This window comes from Leptinotarsa decemlineata, unplaced genomic scaffold, assembly GCF_025532065.1.
Source record: "Leptinotarsa decemlineata unplaced genomic scaffold, Ldec_3_MD MMD2_tig00004307_RagTag_RagTag, whole genome shotgun sequence".
In the NCBI taxonomy this organism is placed as follows: domain Eukaryota; kingdom Metazoa; phylum Arthropoda; class Insecta; order Coleoptera; family Chrysomelidae; genus Leptinotarsa; species Leptinotarsa decemlineata.
Genome location: NW_027412606.1, coordinates 11,666,559 through 11,685,352, shown reverse-complemented (window position 1 = coordinate 11,685,352; position 18,794 = coordinate 11,666,559). Strand labels below are relative to the sequence as shown.

Below are 18,794 nucleotides of genomic sequence, written 5' to 3'. Positions count from 1 at the left end.
GAAGATATTATGCTGAGGATGATAAATAAGAAGAATGAAATGTATAAAGAAATAAAGACATCCTGAAAACCAAACCCTAAAAAACGAATATAAATTATACAAAAATCAACTCACAAACAAACTGAAAAAATGTAAACAAAACTATTATAAGCAGCAACTAAAAAAAAAATAAATCAAATACAAAGTACTTTACGAAAACTCTGTGGAAGGAAACAACAACCCAAAATCATTGAAACTATCTCAAATGATAATGGCGAACTCTTAACAAACGATGAGGAAAAAGCAGACGAATTCAATAGTTGGTTTGTTAGTTTTGGGAAAATTCTTGCTGACAAAATTGAAAGAGATTCTCACTTTGTGAGCACATCAAAGATCCTGCCGAATAATATGCTGCTAGCTCCTACGAATTCTAATGAAATATATAATCTAATATATGAACTAAAAAACAATTAATCTTCTGGAATTGACACCATAAGAGCAGAACTTTCAAAGGAAATATCATACATTATATACTATCATATATAATCAATAAGAGTATTGAAAAGGGAATATGGCCAGGTGCCCTAAAAAGATCTGTTGTAGTGCCAGTTTTTAAAAATGGTGATACAACATCCGTCGGAAATTATAGTCCAATTTCTCTCATTAGCCACTTGGCAAAAATATTCGAAAAATTTTTTAAAAACAGAATAACTTCATTCATAAATAAATTCAAATTGTTGTCTGATAATTAATTTGGATTTAGGGAAAAAAACCCCACTATAGATGCCATAATCAAATCAACATACAAAATTCATACATCTCTAGACAGAGGAAGACCTTGTCTGTGCCATTTGATTGATTTGAGTAAGGCTTTTGATACTGTGAGCCACCCGCTACTAATACAAACTTTAGAAGACATAGGTATAAGAGGGATGGTTTTGAACTCATTCAGAAGCTATTTGAGTTCAAGAAACCTAATTGTTAAAGTGGGCGATAAAACAAGTCGAAAATTAGACATTGAATATGGAGTACCACAAGAAACAGTCTTAGGACCGACACTGTTCAATCTATACCTCAATGACTTATTCAACTTGAAAATAACTGGAGAGATAATGGGTTTTGCAGACGACACTGCTGTTTTTTATGAAGCTGATACTTGGCTTAATCTAAGGAATAAAGCAGAAAAAGACATCAAGGTGATAAAAGACTGGTTCGATCACAAACCTCTTACCATGAACCTCGAAAAAACCAAATTTCTACCCTTCTGTTGTAATTCTGCTAGTAGGACGAATATGCAGGAAATTAACATAAACAAAATGGTAAGATACATGGTATCCAGTCAGTGGAAGAAATGAAATATTTAGGCGTTCACCTAGATCGGCATCTAAAATGGGATAGCCATATTAACTACGTGATAAAAAAATTACAAAGTATAATTTATACCGTCAAACATATGAAAGAGTACCTACCATTAGAAAATTTGAAAACCTTGTACCTTGCACTTGTAGAGAGTCATTTCAGATATGGAATACAGGTATGGGGTGCCGCTGCACGATCCCACATCAATCCACTTGAAATCCTACAAAAAAGGTTCCTGAAAATAATCATGACAAAACCACGTATATATTATACCGAAGACGTGTATAGTACGTCACAGATGATGGATATTCGTCAGCTTTTCTTTTTGAATGCGTGTATAACATATCACTTCAGTATTGATAAAGCACCCCATCCAAGTCATCAGTACACGACTAGGGGACGTCAATTACTTGATCACCCACTATTAAAAAAAACGATATCACAGAGAAGCTACTCCTATATTGGCAGTAAAATGTATAACTCTATCCCTAGAAGCATTAAATCTATACGCAACAAAAATACATTTAAATCGCATTTAAAAAAGTTTTTACTGCAGACTCCCAGATCAATTGTCATTACCATGATAGAATCCAATGGTTGGATGAAATCACAAAAATTCTATAGTGTATTCAGAGTATTATTGTATTCATTATATTAAGCTGTATATCATTGTGTTTCATTGTACGTTTCATATCATGTATTTATTGTAGTGCTAAATTGGTTTTATTGTAGTATTACTAAGTATATCTGTTTTTGCTACATTCTTTACATTTTACATATTCATATTATATCTTACATTTCACATCTTACATTTGACATTCTTCATTTTACATTTTACAAGATACATTTTTACATTTTCTCAATTTTTTGCACTGTATTCCTCATGCATTTCCTATATATGTATACCTATGTGTATATGTGTGTATATGTGTATAAACGTGTGGGTGTACTTGTGTATATATGTGTATGTGTGTATAATTTCACCACATTTTATTATACTTTTTTACAATTTTATTATACTTATTTTTATTTTATCATTATTATTATATTTTCCTCATCGTTATTTTACCAGTACTGTGTATATGAGAAACAAGTGCTTACACTTATCTCCACACTATTTTATTCAGAACAATCATGTAACCTTTTAATGCAAATTATTTTCCTTCATTATTATTATCATTATTATTATTATTATTATTATTATTGCGTTGCTAGCATTACATAATGCTAGCAACACAACTTTGAGTACTGAGTTGCGGTGTAAGTTACAGAGCACTTATTTTTTGACTTCGGTACCTAAAAAGTACCTAATTGTGGAATTTTCTAAATGCGATTTCGTTTCTTTGCGTCGCTGACGTAACAGAGCTCATTTAAATGAGTAGATAATTTTGTCTCATTATTGACCTGATGAGAAACTACTGATTTGTATTCAACTACCAATCTGCCAGTGCCAACGAAATATTACAGAAAAATTTTTATGACGTTCTGACTGCGATGCTTGTTCGAAAGTGACAATTCAATCATCATAAGGACAGGCCGGAGGCATGATAGAAAAGAACAAAATTCGGGCTGGTATGCGATGGTCGAATGGAACCCGAAGTACCAAACGTTTCGTCTGCTACTGCGGCAGACATCATCAGTGGTATGTACGTTGACTGCGAGAATGAAGGTTGAGACTTCGAGATATAACTTTCGTTATCGCAGTCAACACTAATGATATTTATCGCAGTAGTAGACGAAACGTACTCAATCATTACTTCAGACTTTATTCATTTAGAAAGAGGGTCCTCGGTAATTCTATACACAATGACCGCGTTCTCGAGAGAACATCAGAGTTCTTGAAATGTGTAGTTCGAAGTGTATCGAGTTGAATAGCGGTGGGCAGCTACTTTTTTGTGGAGGAATCAAACGAAACACCAGTCTTCAACCTTCCTTCTATGAAAGAGCTGGTTTGTCATGATTGGGTTTTCAATCAGATAGATGACTTTCGTCTGCGTCTGCACTGTTTTGGTAGGTATTTTTTCCGAATGCACTCGAATTTAGATTTTATGAGAACCGCAGATAATTCATTACTGGTTTTTTTAAGGAGATTATATTTGGAACCTAGTGCATTCAGAGAAAAAAATCCGTAATGTGAAATCATGAGTTTTTGATCGTGTCACATTATTCTGAGAACAATGATGAATTATCGTGCGATTGAAATATTGCATTTTCTCTCTGACAAAAACTGAAATACCTGGAACGAGAACGGTTATTCCAATTTTTGAATCACTACCACTCCAGTCTAATTATTTTACTGACTGGAGAAATTCTTGCGAAAAATGAAAACTCTGCATAGGGTAAAAAAAATATCCACCTGTCCATACCCCCACTTCGGTGACAGATTTTTACGTTACGTGTTAGAAATATTGAAATTATCTTCTCATAATGCAAATTGTGTATAAAAATTCAAAACGGCTAATCTTCATAAAAATAACATTGAATCTGAATTCCTTCTTCAGTGTGGTTTTTCAGAAACTTTTGGGAAATAATGAAACTATTCATGTAAAAGTTATTTCCTGTCTTTTTTTGCCGTGTCTGCAGGTTTTTGAAGCCTGACGTTTCGTCTAATATTGCGGTAGACATTATCAAAGGCGATGTGGTCCCGTCGTTTCGCATCAACAACTACGATGCCCGTATTCGACTCTGGTTTTATATTATTATTGGTGGGTGTGGCTTGGTTTCTCTTACTTGGATTACCTACCTTTCTTTGTTTGTGTGCCTCTAAGGACAGGTAGCCAGATTTTATTGATGTTCATTTGTTCTTTATTTCTGTTGAAATTATCCCTGCGTTTTTGAATTTCTTTTGCCTCAACTATATACTCTTGGATAGTAATTTTAAGTTTTATCGAGTACCTATTACTATATCTCAAAATGTATATTCTGTACAAAAATATCAAATTAGCTTTATACACAAATAAATCATCATCCCCTCTCCACCAACTTATAACTCTTGTTTTTTCTTTTTTTCGAAAATGACTCCATTATTCAATACTCCCCTTCCAACTATTTTGGGAAAGCGACAAAGTAAAGTAGGGGTGTGACGAGGTGTATAATTTTTCTTCTACAGACATGTAGTTCCCTGTTTGTCCTTATTCATTTACCGTTACATCTAAATGAAAAGATGTTAACAAGGCAATATTTTGTTTTTTTTTCCATAGGTACTGGTTTTAACTAGTTGCCTTGCTGTTAAAGTTACTGTGAAAGACAGAATACAAATCTTTTTTATACAACAGATCACCCTCGATATCTTCTTTCAATCTCATAAATGACGTCTTCGTTAGGGGACAGTTGAGGGTAGCAACGTATACGTGATTCACCCTGGCACCACTGATGAGACCTAATGCGGATCGAAACAGCGCTGTTTGGTGTTGGATTACGAAAGCTTTATTTTTGGGCTGTGCGTATTGTGTCAATAGACGGTGCCTTCGTAAGGGAATATATCATCGCCTTTTCTTTCAACCGATCTGTCAGTCTATATATTATCGCATGAAAACCCGGTGATATAATCTATGAAAAACTCAAAAGTCAAAGAGAAATTTGAGCGAAATAATGAATTTCTTCACAGACATCACTTTTTCTCAATTTATAGACAAAACATTTATATCGAGGATGGAAAGTAATATCATCCATGGCAAACTATACATAATAATCCAATTTAAGAATACAAGAATCCCTTACAATCTCATACTGGATCCAGGATCAGATCCGCTTCCCAAAATTCCAGATTTTCTCTTGCCTTCTATAATATCGTTATCTAGATATCTGTATCGTGCAATGTAGACTATATCATTCATTTTTATCAATGTATTCTTCAGGATGAGGTCTGCTTTACTTCTTGAACCATCAGATTTTCAAATGCTATCGTCATCAGACTTTTTGTATCCTTTTGATCCTTTACTACTTCTGCGAGAATGGCGCGTCTCCTATCCTCGTACTGATGCATATTTTACTATGGCCCCACTTTGTGGGACCATTAATTTTTACTCTAATTGAGTAATATATTCATTATTGGCAAGGTCAAATCAACATTGAAGTGCTAATGTTAACTTATTCAATCTTCTAATCCCTAACATATTTCTACGACTCGAGTCGAAAGCACACAGTGGCAATTTGAAATGGGACAAATCGCTTAATGAATTTATCAATTACTTGAAGTTGAAATAATACATTTAACGTATTCGATGACGCTACATACTTTTGGAACTGATTAGTATTTGTCGTCACAAGAAACAATTATGAAAATAATAGTAATAATAGTAATACAGCCGGTAAACTCGGGTTAGTTTTTGACACTGAACGAGGTGATCACATCTCTGTCACAACCGTAGAAATCACTTCACTGCTGCGGCAGCACAAGGATAAGTTCATCATGGTCTGTCTGGTAGGATATTTCGTGCGGCTTGCTGCACATGCAGAAGGCTGGGTAATGACGCTTAGCGCACATCTTTCTTGGACCCAGTGATCACCACACGGAGTGGAGAGTGATCATTGGTTGATAATGCTGGCGTTATAACTCAAGTAGTGATGAAAGGAAAACTGGATGAAATGAGACTTAAGTTGTTTGAATTTCTTAGACCATACCATGTTTTTTGTTGGGATGAATGTAATATTACAAGTCTTTTGTGAAATGAAGCAATCCTGGAGACAAAGAATGAAATATATGAATGGTACAGCCGTTTTGGAAATATGACTTGAACTGAAACAATCAATTTTTTTACAATGACATTCATTATTATTTTAATGTAATAATTCATCTGCGAAAGCATTATATCGAGTTATATTGAAACTAGCAACCCGCGCCGGGTGCAATGCTGATGCTAAATAAAAATCACCCATCTGAAATTCAAAGGCATTGAGAAACGATGATGAAAAGATATTTTTTTTTATGGACGCGCCTTTTTCCCCGTCCCAGTTGGAATATTTGAAAATATTTTTTTATTACACATGCAATAAAAATACAAAATACAAATACAAAATACAATTACATACAAAATTTCAGCCACTGAAAATATAGCGGTACGAAGAAACAGTGATGAAAAGATAATTTTCATATGTAAACGTGCCATTTTCACCCCACGGGGGGCGCCCCTGTTGGATTATCTGAAAATCCTTTCTTAGTGCGTATCTAAGACCTAGTAGTCCAAGAGCCAGTGTCGCATGTTTCATGAAGTGCTTGATGCACCCCGAAATTTTGTAAGGCTAGTATCTATGTAATAAGAAGTACGAATACCTGTGTTTGTCTCACCCTGCCCGGGACACCAGAAAGGTGTAAAAAAATTTAAGCCAAAATAAGTGTTTGATTCACAGGCCAACAAACTTTAATCGAGAGGTTAGTTAATTTTTAATTAACTTACACTTAGGAGAGGGTTTACATATAATTAATTTTCCTCAAAGTTATTTTTTTTAATGAAATGTTTGACTCATTATGAAAGTTTAACAGCTACTTAATCATCATCACTTAACTGCACTATTTTCCAATTTTGATTCATTAAAAGTTCTATGAAAGTCATAAAAATTTCATCATTTTAAATTTCTTTACATTAAATCTATTCATAAGTATGAATTTTATTTCAAACGTACCGCTGGTAAAGATCACGTGATTAACAAACAATGGAAGCATAGAAGGGGAGCGTAGCTACTAAGGTGATCGGTGATCGGTGCTCTCACTCACGCCGCCAACTACGTGCAACATATCTATTTCCATTTGAAATAAAGTTTATTTTCATGATTGCCGTGAATTAAACCCCAACAAAGTTGTCTGGCGTTTTGTAATCAACTTTCTTAATATTTGATTGAGAAGCTGTTAAAATTTCATAATGAATCAAACATTTCATTTTGTTAAAAAAATAACTTTGAGAGAAATTAATTATATGTAAACCCTCTCCAAAGTGTCTGCCATCTTAAATTATAATTAAAAATAAACTTATCTTTCGATTAAAGTTTGTTGGCCTGTGAATCAAACACTTATTTTAGCTTATATTTTTTTACACCTTTCTATTATGCACAGTACCTGGTGTCCCGGGTAGGGTCAGGCAAACACAGGTATTCGTACTTCTTATTCCATAGATACAAGCCTTACAAAATTTCAAGGTTCATCAAACACTTCATGAAACATGCGTCACTGGCTCTCCGACTATAAGAAGTACTTATACACCAGATTTTAGCTTCTTAGGACTTACCAGTCCTGAGAAATAGACATGAAAGTGTGTTGAGTGACTTTCGCATTTATAAGCATAGATTCTTTGAAGAGTACTCTAAAATTATATGATTCAAGACACATTTTATCTGATATTTATACTTTGAGCCTTTAACGGACTCTATATTTGAATGAAAAGTTTTCCTTCCCTGTAATAATTGAATTAAATTCATTTAGCAAACAACCTCCCATTGCGGCACATAATTATGAGTGATGGATGCTTTATTCCGTTTCATTTAGTTAATGCAATATTATACATATTCTTTGATAAAAATATGCTTATTAACATTTTCTGGTCAAGTTCGAAGGTTATTTTGCAACTCTGTAATCCTTTGTTTTACCGTGTTACGATAATTCAAACAATAGGGGCCTGTCAATGAGTTCTGCGTATACAAGGTGTTGTAAGTAGAATTCCACTATTAGAATGAGTTAGAAGAATGCTTACGCTCAAACAATGGTTCCCCCAAATTAGAGGCAAAAATTCTACATACATCAAGTATGTATGTATATTGTATGTCCAGTGTAGCTGACTCACAGATTTCCCCATATGGAAAGGTTTAAGTTATTAAGGGAATCTTGCACCTTGACCAATCCGATCACCAATCTTGACCAAATCCGACAACCTCAATGTAGATCAATGGTCTGGAATCTCTTCATTATATCATGATGGTCCACATATATGATTCCACAGCTACATAGGATTATTTTTCTCCGATGTACAAGACGACATATTCGACAATATTTATTTGGAGGAGCCATTGAAATTCGAAATCAAGTCTTTGTATCGTTAGCATGGAGCAACTTAGATGGGTTTATATGATGTGTTATATAGCTAGAGTAAGGTAGGTACAGTGTCATCCCCAAAGTATGCACCATATGGGAACTTATTTATTAAGGATTTTTCGACAAAATGTAATTCTTGATGAAAGTTTGTGCATCCCCTAAAACGAAATATGCACCAACAAAATACAGTACAACACACGTAATATACGAGAAGCCTTCAAATATTTGATTTTGTGACAAGAGTAAAGTACTCTTATTTTGAAAAATTTCGGGAAATAGTATTTAGAAAACTTGTTCAGCATTTAAAAATATATCTAGATTTGAAGTTATGGCCATCTGAGGGAAATTTTAGTTTTTTACCCATTTTTTTTAAATGGGGACTACGAAAAAAAGAATTTTGCTAAAACGATAAATGGACACCATCCTGTATACGACGGTTCATTTCAAAAGCATGTGTTATTACAAATTACACAACTATGGTATTGACCACGGTCAATTCTTTTGAATAGAAAATAAATTTTGAAAATTTTTGGTGCAAAGTTATTTTTATTTTTTGTTGACACCGAAAATTACTCACAATTATACAGTATTGTAACAATAACTCAATATTCAATAATATCAGATTACAAAACATCAAAATAAAATAGGCATTTCGGAACAAACTCTGGAGATTCAACTTAAAACACTTATATTGGACAAGAAAATGTCTAGGAAATCAATGAGTATGTTCAGGAATACCTATTTTACTTTTATGTTTTGCGATTTGATATTATTGAATATTATGTTTTTGTTACAAATTATCAAATTGTTCCGGTGGAAGACTCTTATAAAATTCCAACAAAGATGAATTTTGATTCATTTGATTTTGATTTATTCTTAAGCATATCACTACACCGTAAATCAATAATTTCCATTTGGACTTCCGGAACCAGGGTTTCAATGTCAGAATCCAAAGTATTTTGAATAAGCTCAATTTCATTCGCAATGACATTAAAATCTGAAAAACGAGTATCAAAATATATCTTCGATTGCAAAATTGACGGGAAATTCAGTCTCTGTAGTGTGGCTGAATATTTCATATGTTTCAAAATGTGTGAAATATTGCTCACGTAATTGCGATTGAAATAGTATTATTTTCTACCTGAAGGATTTGATATTGGTGTATAAATCAGGGAGAAGCTGATTTTCTCCTTGCAATCTCAAATTCAGTTCGTTCATATGATTCGTCAAATCGACATAGAAGGCTAACTTCCACATCCATTCACTATTTTCTAAATCGGCAAAAGGGCGCTGCTTCTCATTTAAAAAAAATTCAGTCTCTGCTCAAAGTTCAAAAAAGCGCTTAAGGACTTTTCCGCAACTAAGCCAGGTACGGCAGTATGATATGGTAAATCATTTTCTCCAATCTGTTGAATAAACTCGCGGAATTGTCGGTGATTCACCCCAGTGGATCTGATGAAGTTAACAACTGATACGACTGGTTTTAGAACTTCAGACATATCCAAACATTTTCCGCACAAGGACTGTTGATGAATGATACAATGTAAGACTAATGGTTTTGAACCACCATCATTTTCTACAGCTTTTGACAGAAGTGCAACCACTCCTTTATTTTAATCATACATATTTTTGCCCCCATCAGTTGTTATAGATTTCAAATTTCTCCATCGAAGCTTCTTTTTATTAATGGCATTTTCAACTCCCTTAAAAATATCTGCCCCAGTTGTCGTGCCGTGAATATTATCAATATCAAGAAGTTCTTCATACACTTCATAGCTTTAATCTACTCCGCGAATAAAAATCAACACCTGAGCAGTATCTGACACATCCGTTGACTCATCCAATGCAAGAGAAAACCACTCATGATGTCCATTTTCATCAGACAGTTGAGATAATATATTTTCTACGATGTCTTGCACCCTCCGAGCCACGGTGTTTGCTGACAAACTGACACTTTTGAATAAATTTACCTTTTTGGGGCATATTTTTCCGGCTACTGCAATCAAGCATTCTTTTATCATTTCTCCATCGGTGAATAGTTTGCCACGTTTTTCGATTTCAAGAGCCACACGAAAGCTGGCGCGAGTTGCAGACTCTTGTTCAGTATTCGCTTTGGTAAACAAAGATTGCTGCAATTTGAGTCCGCGTTTCAAAGCTTCAAGTTTTTCCTTCCGCAAACTTCGTGTTTACTTGGAGTAACTTTGAAGATGTTTCAATTCATAGTGTCGTTTAATGTTATAGTCTTTGAGAACAGCTATGGTTTCATTGCAATTTAAACATAGCGTCTTATTACTGGACTCAATCACAAAATACTGAAAGTTCCATTTTTCTTGGAAAGTTCTGCATTCACTGCCGATTTTTTGCTTCTTTTCCATACTAACAAATCACACATAAAAACAATAAGTCAAATCAAAATACTTGTATTGACGGGTGTTACTTTATTTCACAATCGACAGTTTCGCTTCCTTCGCCTTTTCTTCGCAGAGTAACTCGCAGTTGCGCCGTTAGCCTTTTTATATGCAATTATTATTGCCATCTCAAAGTGATCGGAATACACTAGCTAGAACCAGAATTTTCTCAAACCAACGTGGTAATTCCAAATATTCAATTACGCCTAATGCCACCTAGCGGGTAACTGAAAAAGATAGTACATAGTACCACTACTCGCCACTAGATGTCGTTAAGTGTCACAATACACAATAATAATTGAAATGCAAAAAAAGCGTAAGTTTGCTAAGGTCACGCACTTTGCGACTATCCTAGTCTAGAAATATAGTTAAGGGCAGAAATTGGCCCTTGGAACAAACTGAAAAAATATTTATGGCCCGAAGGCTTCAAAGTTTGGAGACCCCTGGTCTAGAGAACAGGAGAGCCGGATTCGAATCCCCGGCCCCGTTGAGAAACATTTTTTCCAATTCAGTTTTTCTTTTATATGTCTACACACCGAAAATCTAACCCTTCCTATTGAATAAAACGTGTGAATAACAAATAAAAAAGAATTCATCCTTAACGAATATTGTAAAAAAAATATTATTTTCTTATTTCCCATCATTTTGTGTGAAAGTTCAACATTCGTCAAGCCTTAGGATTGATTGAAAACGTTAATAGTGAAAAAAAAAAAGGCCTTGAAAATGGTAACTATGAATTTTATAGACATCATTGATTCAATAACGAATATATTTTTCAATTCTTGCAAGTGGAATTGTTACTGGCTGTTCCTTCGGTATTATGATGTTATATTTCAGTTAGTCGTAGATACATTTATTTCGGGGCCAATTAATTCAATAACAGCCGATTAACGACATGAATTTAAATCGTTGTGATAGCTGAATCCAAACAAAATATCACATTACAATTGAATTGAAATAATTCGCTAGGAAAATTATTTTGTTGAGTTAGGGAATAGTTAATACATCGAAGTTTCTTTCTGCATGTTAATTTTTAATAATTTATCAATTATTTTCATTTTTGACTTAATGTTGACCTAATGTTATATAGTTTCAAACATTAACACTACCTCAAAGGTGGTGAGGAATCATGTGCATATTATGACGATTACAACTCTTCCAACTTTTTGAATCGTTATTTCTTCAAAATGGTGGTTCTTAGGAAAAAAGTATTTCAACATTTTTCATAGATAATTATCTGATCTGTAATTTTTGTTCGAACTAATTATATGTTAGGTATCACTAATACATTAAAACACTTCACTCTGAACAACTAATATATTCCCCAAATAATGTTTCGCCACAACAAACGTATCCTACTCTAGTCTACGCAATAATGAATATCTCCCGATAAATAGTTGCTTCCATGAATCATATCCATTACGCATAACTGGACTATCGATATATAGGGCGGTTGCTCCTAACATATATGATGAAACTCTCCGTTTTGCTGATAATCGCGAAAAAACAGTTTTCGTGTCCTTTGATCACGAGTAATTTTTTTTCCAGATATCGGATCGATGGGGATTTTTCAGATTTCATTCATGATGGTGTTTTGAATAATCATACTAACTTTGAGCTGGGTGCGAATTTTTGTACCCTCTTAATTGAATATATGAATATGATTGAAAATGGTTGAATATATTGTTGGATAAATCTGAATCAGAATGTTCATACTCTTGAAAACTTGAAACTTTAAGTCAAAGCTTGAAGTACGAAATTGTGAAAATAAGCTCTAATTTGGTTCGTCAAATGAAATGAAGGTCATTGAAAAGGTCATCAATACTGAGTTCGCAAAATATTAGAAACAAAAAACATTGTGATTTCAACATTATGATTAACCTTATCATAGATCAGTGACATCTGTGACAGTCACAAGTGTGTGACATAAATTTATTGATAAGTCATGAGAAAATGCTTATTCCACACATAATTTGGAAAAAAAGGCAAATATAAGTTCAAACTTCATTTAAAGACTCCACATCCATTTATTAAAAACACAAATAAAACTGTTTTCCAATTTGATTGCAGAATTGAGAAATGAAATTCCGAAAAAAAGTTAGCTTGCTTCAGGCTAATCAACCACCTTGAAGGCGGTGTATTCAAATTCCAATCGATGATTCGCAACAGCAAAAAAATTGATGAGCCTTTTTTTCTTCTACTTCGTTATGAGATACCAAAATGATATCATAAATTTTAAAAAACTTCAAGGTGGAATAGATACATTGATCATTTCACAATATTCCATTGTCGAACTGTTGGAAGTGATTATTGAAACTAGTTGTTCTGATCATTTGGCCTTCGATATACTCTTGTTCACATTTCCCCATTGCATTCATTTTTGGTATAGCGAGCATTTTTTAATAACTTTATTAGTCATTCAATTAATAAACTCCTATTGAAGTGAAATAACTGAGTTATCTGTAATAGTCCTCCCATCTTTCTATACAGAGTGTTTCAAATTCGAACCTCACCATTGGGATCTCGGAAACTATGAAAGATACGAAGATGGTTGCGCATTTACCTGACTAACAATATGCCGTTGAGAAAGTTCTGAAATTCCGAGTATATCCGGAGATAACCGGAAAGAAAAAGAAATTTCGGAAAGTAGTTTTTTTCTGGCTTTATTTTTCAAATTATTGGAAAATAAATTGCCACATTGCCACTTTTTTTCTGCTACATATTGCTGTTTAGATTTGCTATCTGACGTTTCGTTTTCCAGCCACCATCATCACCTTTATTTTTCTTTATGGGCGCTACATTGGATTCTTTCTGTTTTGAATAAAACCAGATTTTACCTTTTCAATGATGTATTATCATAAAATATCATTTTTTTTTCGAAATACATTCAATGACATTTTGTTATTGTACAAGTCATACAAGACAAAAGATATGATACAAATTTATTATAAATACGATAGAAACAGTGTTAGGACAGCGGAAATGTATTTAAACTTGTATCCCGAAAGACGACAACCACATCGAACTATGTTCAAGTATCGCATCAAAATGTCACCGAGTTTGGTTCATTTGAAAAGCCGAGGAAAAAATACGGAGACAAAATTAACAATCAAAATTTGATAAATAAGATGTGTATGAGGTAAATTGGACATTGTGTCTTGTTCAATGAAAATATGACTTTTGACAAATAACAATAATTAACTAAAATGTAAAGACAAAAGTAAATCACAGCAAATGCGCAAAATGCTGCCTTGTTCATGATAACACAACTGTGCCCTTCTTCGGAGTCTGGAGATCTTGCTGGCTACCTCACCGGCCCATTATTCCCTATCCATTCATCACCAAATATCTCAGTCAGGTAATTAGATACTCGTCTGGTAGTGTGCGATGGAGCACCATCATGTTGAAACCAGATGTTGTTATAGTTATCCAAAATGTAATCAGTTTTTAATGTCGAAAATCGACATTAAAAACTGGTTACATTTTCCAAGAAAACAGGAAAATCAGGTCTTCTTATTAGCCAATTACAAAGTTTCAATCGCCTTTCGGGATCACCTGGATACAATATTTGAGATAGGTGTATTTAATAACATTTCAATCCGCTTTTTTTGAGATGTCTTCAAGCACTTGTATGACAAATATTCATTTCGGAAGAAATTTGACGTGTAGACTTCCCCGGGTTTATGTTTATCTGCAAATTAATAATTTTTATTGAAAATGATACAATGTCTAACTCACCTCATACACACCTCATTTATCAAATTTTCTCTAGCTTCCTGGTCCATTATTTCTCCGTATTTTTTCCTCAGCTTTTCAAATGAACCAAACTCGGTGAGATTTTGATCCAATAACTTAAACATAGTTTCATATGGTTTTTTCGGATACAAGTTTAAATACATTTCCGATGTCCTAACATTGTTTCTATCGTATTTGTAATAAATTTGTATCATATTTCTTTTTTCTTCATTCGTGAAAGCCATTTTTCGCCAAAAATTCAATGATACGTACAATAACAAAATGTAATTGAGTGTAACAAATTGAAAGTCAAATTCAGAAACGTAAAAGTCAAATCCTATTTTTCAATATCCCCAATTTTTAGAGAAAGAATGAAAACTTATGATATATTATTGAAAAGGTAAAATCTGGTTTTATTCAAAACAGAAAGAATCCAATGTATCGCCCACAAGAAAAAATAAAGTTGATGATGGTGGCCGGAAGACGAAACGCCGGAGAGCCAATATGAAAACACCATTATGTAGCAGGGAAAAAGTGGCAATGTAGAAGTGCAATTTGTTTTCGAATCATTCAAAAAATGAAGCCAGAAAAAAATAAAAACCATTTTCCGGAACCATTTTCCGGATATACTCGGAATTTCAGAACTTTCTCAACGTTATATTGTTAGCCATCCGCAGTAAATGCGCAACTTTGCCCCAAAATAACCATCTTCATATCTTTCATAGTTTCCGAGATCCCAATGGTGAGGATCGAATTTGAAACACCCTTCACTTACAAATGCGAAACACACTTAACACTCACCCATTCATCTCTGTTTCTCTGTACTGATAAGTCATAGGAAGGTGAAATTTGGTATATAGGTGTTTCTTAGGTCTTAGATGCGCACTAAGAAAGGACTTTCAAATATTCCAACTGGGGCGCCCCGTGGGGGTAAAAGGGGAACGTTTACATATGATAATTACCTTTTCATCACTGTTTCTCTGTACCGCTATTTTGTAAGAGGCTGACATTTTGTATGTAGGTTCGATTTATGTTGTAGATGTGCAATAAGAAATGATATTTGATTATTTCAACTGGGACGCCAGCCGTGGGACATAAGGGGCGTTCATAAAATGAAATTATCTTTTCATCATTGTTTCTCCGTACCGCTATATTTTTGGAGGCTGATTTTCTGTATGTGAGTTCGTTTTATATTGTAAATGTGCAACACGAAAGGATTTTTGAATATCCCAACTTTGGCGCCAGCTGTGGGTGAAAAAGGCGCGTCCATGAAACAAAATTATCTTTTCGTCACTGTATCTTTATGCCTTTAAATTTCCGGTGAGCGAATTTATATTTAGTATCAGCATTGCACCTATGCAGAGCCGGGTCGGCTAGCTAGTTTCGTATATGTCATCAAAACTAATCGTATTATAAATCTCATACCATGAGTATTCAATCCCAAGTACAGTTAGTAATCGTCAGAAATACATTTCAGTTTTAATATTTACTGTTCTATTAGATACACTTATTTTGTGGAGCTTCATAGAACCAACTAAAGATGTAACAAGAATCAAATATCGTCACTACCGGTGAAAAATGTTACAACGAGATGGACTAAGATTGTGTGCCCATTCCACCACTAATTGTGTTGCGTGTTTGAATAAAAATAAAATGACTTTGACATGCCGTGTACAATATCTCAATGACATCGATCCATTCACTTACACCACTACCTTTCCGGATCCAGCAAGACCTCCAATTCACACGTTCAGCACCACGTTGCCTCTCATCGATCAGTTAGCTGCTATTCACCGGCTGCTCAAGTCTCCACATAGGGTGAGTAGTAAGATTGATTAGTTGTCACTAGGTCATAATTAATAAAACATAGGAAAGGGCATTTCACAGTTATATTTTATATAAATAACGATGATTTAAAAAAAAGAAATGAAGAAAGACACAAAATAGATATTCCAATATCTATTTTCTGCACAGTAAAAATTATTTCTTTTGAAGAAGATCATAGGTTGCTTTGAAATTTTTATCTCTATTGGAAAAACTATTACTTTATGCCAACATCGCCATGTTCCACCAGAAAATCACACTTTTTTCAACAAATAAATCAAATTTCTTGGCCTTTCAACGACATCATTCGTTTCATTATATCATTGCGAAAATGAACTATTTTGAATCAAGAAAATATAATATCACCTCAAAATCCACCACCTATTTGAAAGGAAAAATAAACTGTTTCAAATGGAGAGCAATATCAACTTGATCTGAACACATAGTGTTTGTTTGAATTTAATACTGTATCCCTTCAAATAACTCAATTCGTTTATAACAAGGGTTTTGTGAATCTACATACAAAACTATATTATGATCTACTGAAATAACAGGAATTTCAATTTGAAAATAACTGTGGTGCTCTAGTCTTTCTGTGACCCCCTCAAGTGAGAGGGGAGCGGGGAATTCCGTTGTAAGCATCGCGTACGCGCCAGTATGTGTTGGAAAGTGATGTTGGAGTGTTGCGATTTTGAGGAGGAAGTGTTTTATGTGTCTGTAGGCAGTGCAATTTCTTTCCAATTATTTTGTATCTACCATAATGGAACAGATTTTACAAGACTGGAGACTTGCACAGTTGAAAGATATTTTCATGGGTAAGTATTATAATTGGATAAAACTTCGCTATATCAGTAAGTACCGCGTTGTATCAGTAGTACCGAAGAGAAAGTGGTAAACTTTGACGGCACCTCTTAATTTTTCCCTCATTTTGCGAAAATTATACCAATGCTCCGTATTTTTTCACACATGCATTATTACATTTGCCGAGCTCTGCAAGTGTATATTAATTTAAACTGAAAAATCCTCCACGTTGATTCAAATTTGCCAATCTCTTGTTTTGAACATACATTTTATCTTGTTTCAAATAAGAGCGTTTTCTCTGAATGAAATTTGATTTTCTCTTAAACCGAATTTATTTTTTATTGAAAGATAGAGGTATTTATAGTTTTGACAATAAATTATAATACAAAATTTACCAAAATAGGCACCAGTAGGTATAAAAAGCTTCTATATGTGACAGCCACTTTCTGATTTCAACATGTAAATATTTGTTGGACTCCGAAACGTCTTTGCTTTCTGTAATCACTTCAGAAATATTTTTATGTTATTTTTGGGGAACAAATTGAATATACCCTACTCAGCTTGAAATTATTTGATAGATTTTCTTTAGGAATGTAAGAAATAGGTAGAAATATTATCAAACTCACTAGAGATGAAATATGAATTTCCAAAAACGTGAAAACAGTGAATGCTGTTATTTAAATAGCGAATCATATTCTTTTAAGTATGTTTGTATGATCATGAGTTACATTTTTTTATTGAAACATTTTATATTTTTCATTGATCCTCTAATAATTATTTTGAAAGGCAATTTTTCTGTATAGACTTCTGTCCACTCCAAAGGGATTTGAGGTACGTCTTTTGAATTGATTATTTATTTCTGATCAAATAATGTTTAAGTATCTTTTAACTTGCTAGAAATCGTATGTTAAATAATAAGACCTCAGACAAGTTTTAAATTTTGAGGGTTGTCAGTGTATCGAACAACAATTGGGCTGATTAACGGAATAAACCCACTTAAACAGTGTTTTATTGAAAAAAAAAATTTTTTTTATTAAGTGGCTGTTGTTTTCATATTTTTACCTTTCTATGTATTTGAAATAGTGGCTAAGGATGATGTGCTGATTTCTTCTTTCGTTTCAGAATCTAAGTGATGTTCCGGCAATTGTGGACAAACAAAAGCAGAATGCAGAACTTGATCGACGATACGACGATAGTGATTTTTTTAATGTTATTTACCAGAATGGCATCTAGTTTTAAAAACTTCATTTGTGTAAAATTACTAATAAATTGATTCATGTTCTTGTTTGAGTTGTAATGTTGTTAATAGGCTTCGATTTTATTTTATTTGTTAATTTGCAGTTTGCCCTTTTTTATATATTGTTACGTAATATTTTTTTCTTATTACTTATTTATTCAATCATTAGTTCATATGTGGGGTATTTTAGATATAAACAGGATAGGGTTATTTGCTCACAGCTAGCTTTTAGACAGCGAGAGGGGGGGTGAGTTATACAAATGATTTATGTTCCAACAGATTTACTATTAACCCTATATAATGTAATAGCAAGCAGATCCAAATCTATAAATTATCCACGATACAGTAATGCCCCAATAAAACTCAAAATTTGGCAAATGGATATATTGACATATTTTCACACAGGGTTTGGCAATGTGCAAGGAAAACC

General features: G+C 33.6%; 1 protein-coding gene and 1 long non-coding RNA gene across 3 annotated transcripts in view; both read left to right on the top strand.

Annotated features, from left to right (window-relative positions):
* The window catches only part of Fhos (Formin homology 2 domain containing), a 144,867-nt gene that overhangs the window by 7,241 nt on the left and 118,832 nt on the right, over nucleotides 1-18,794 (top strand). The window contains exon 2 of one of the 2 annotated variants that reach the window (XM_074178983.1): nucleotides 16,031-16,320. In XM_074178983.1, the coding sequence (XP_074035084.1) occupies nucleotides 16,081-16,320 (240 nt within the window). In that variant the 5' untranslated portion in view covers nucleotides 16,031-16,080. Of the gene's footprint in view, nucleotides 1-16,003; nucleotides 16,321-18,794 lie in introns of both variants that reach the window. The other variant, XM_074178982.1, reaches the window with a different exon arrangement.
* On the top strand, nucleotides 16,996-18,410 carry LOC141483820 (uncharacterized). The gene is made up of 2 exons (XR_012466304.1): nucleotides 16,996-17,141; nucleotides 18,250-18,410. It is a non-coding gene; the product is annotated as an uncharacterized lncRNA (long non-coding RNA).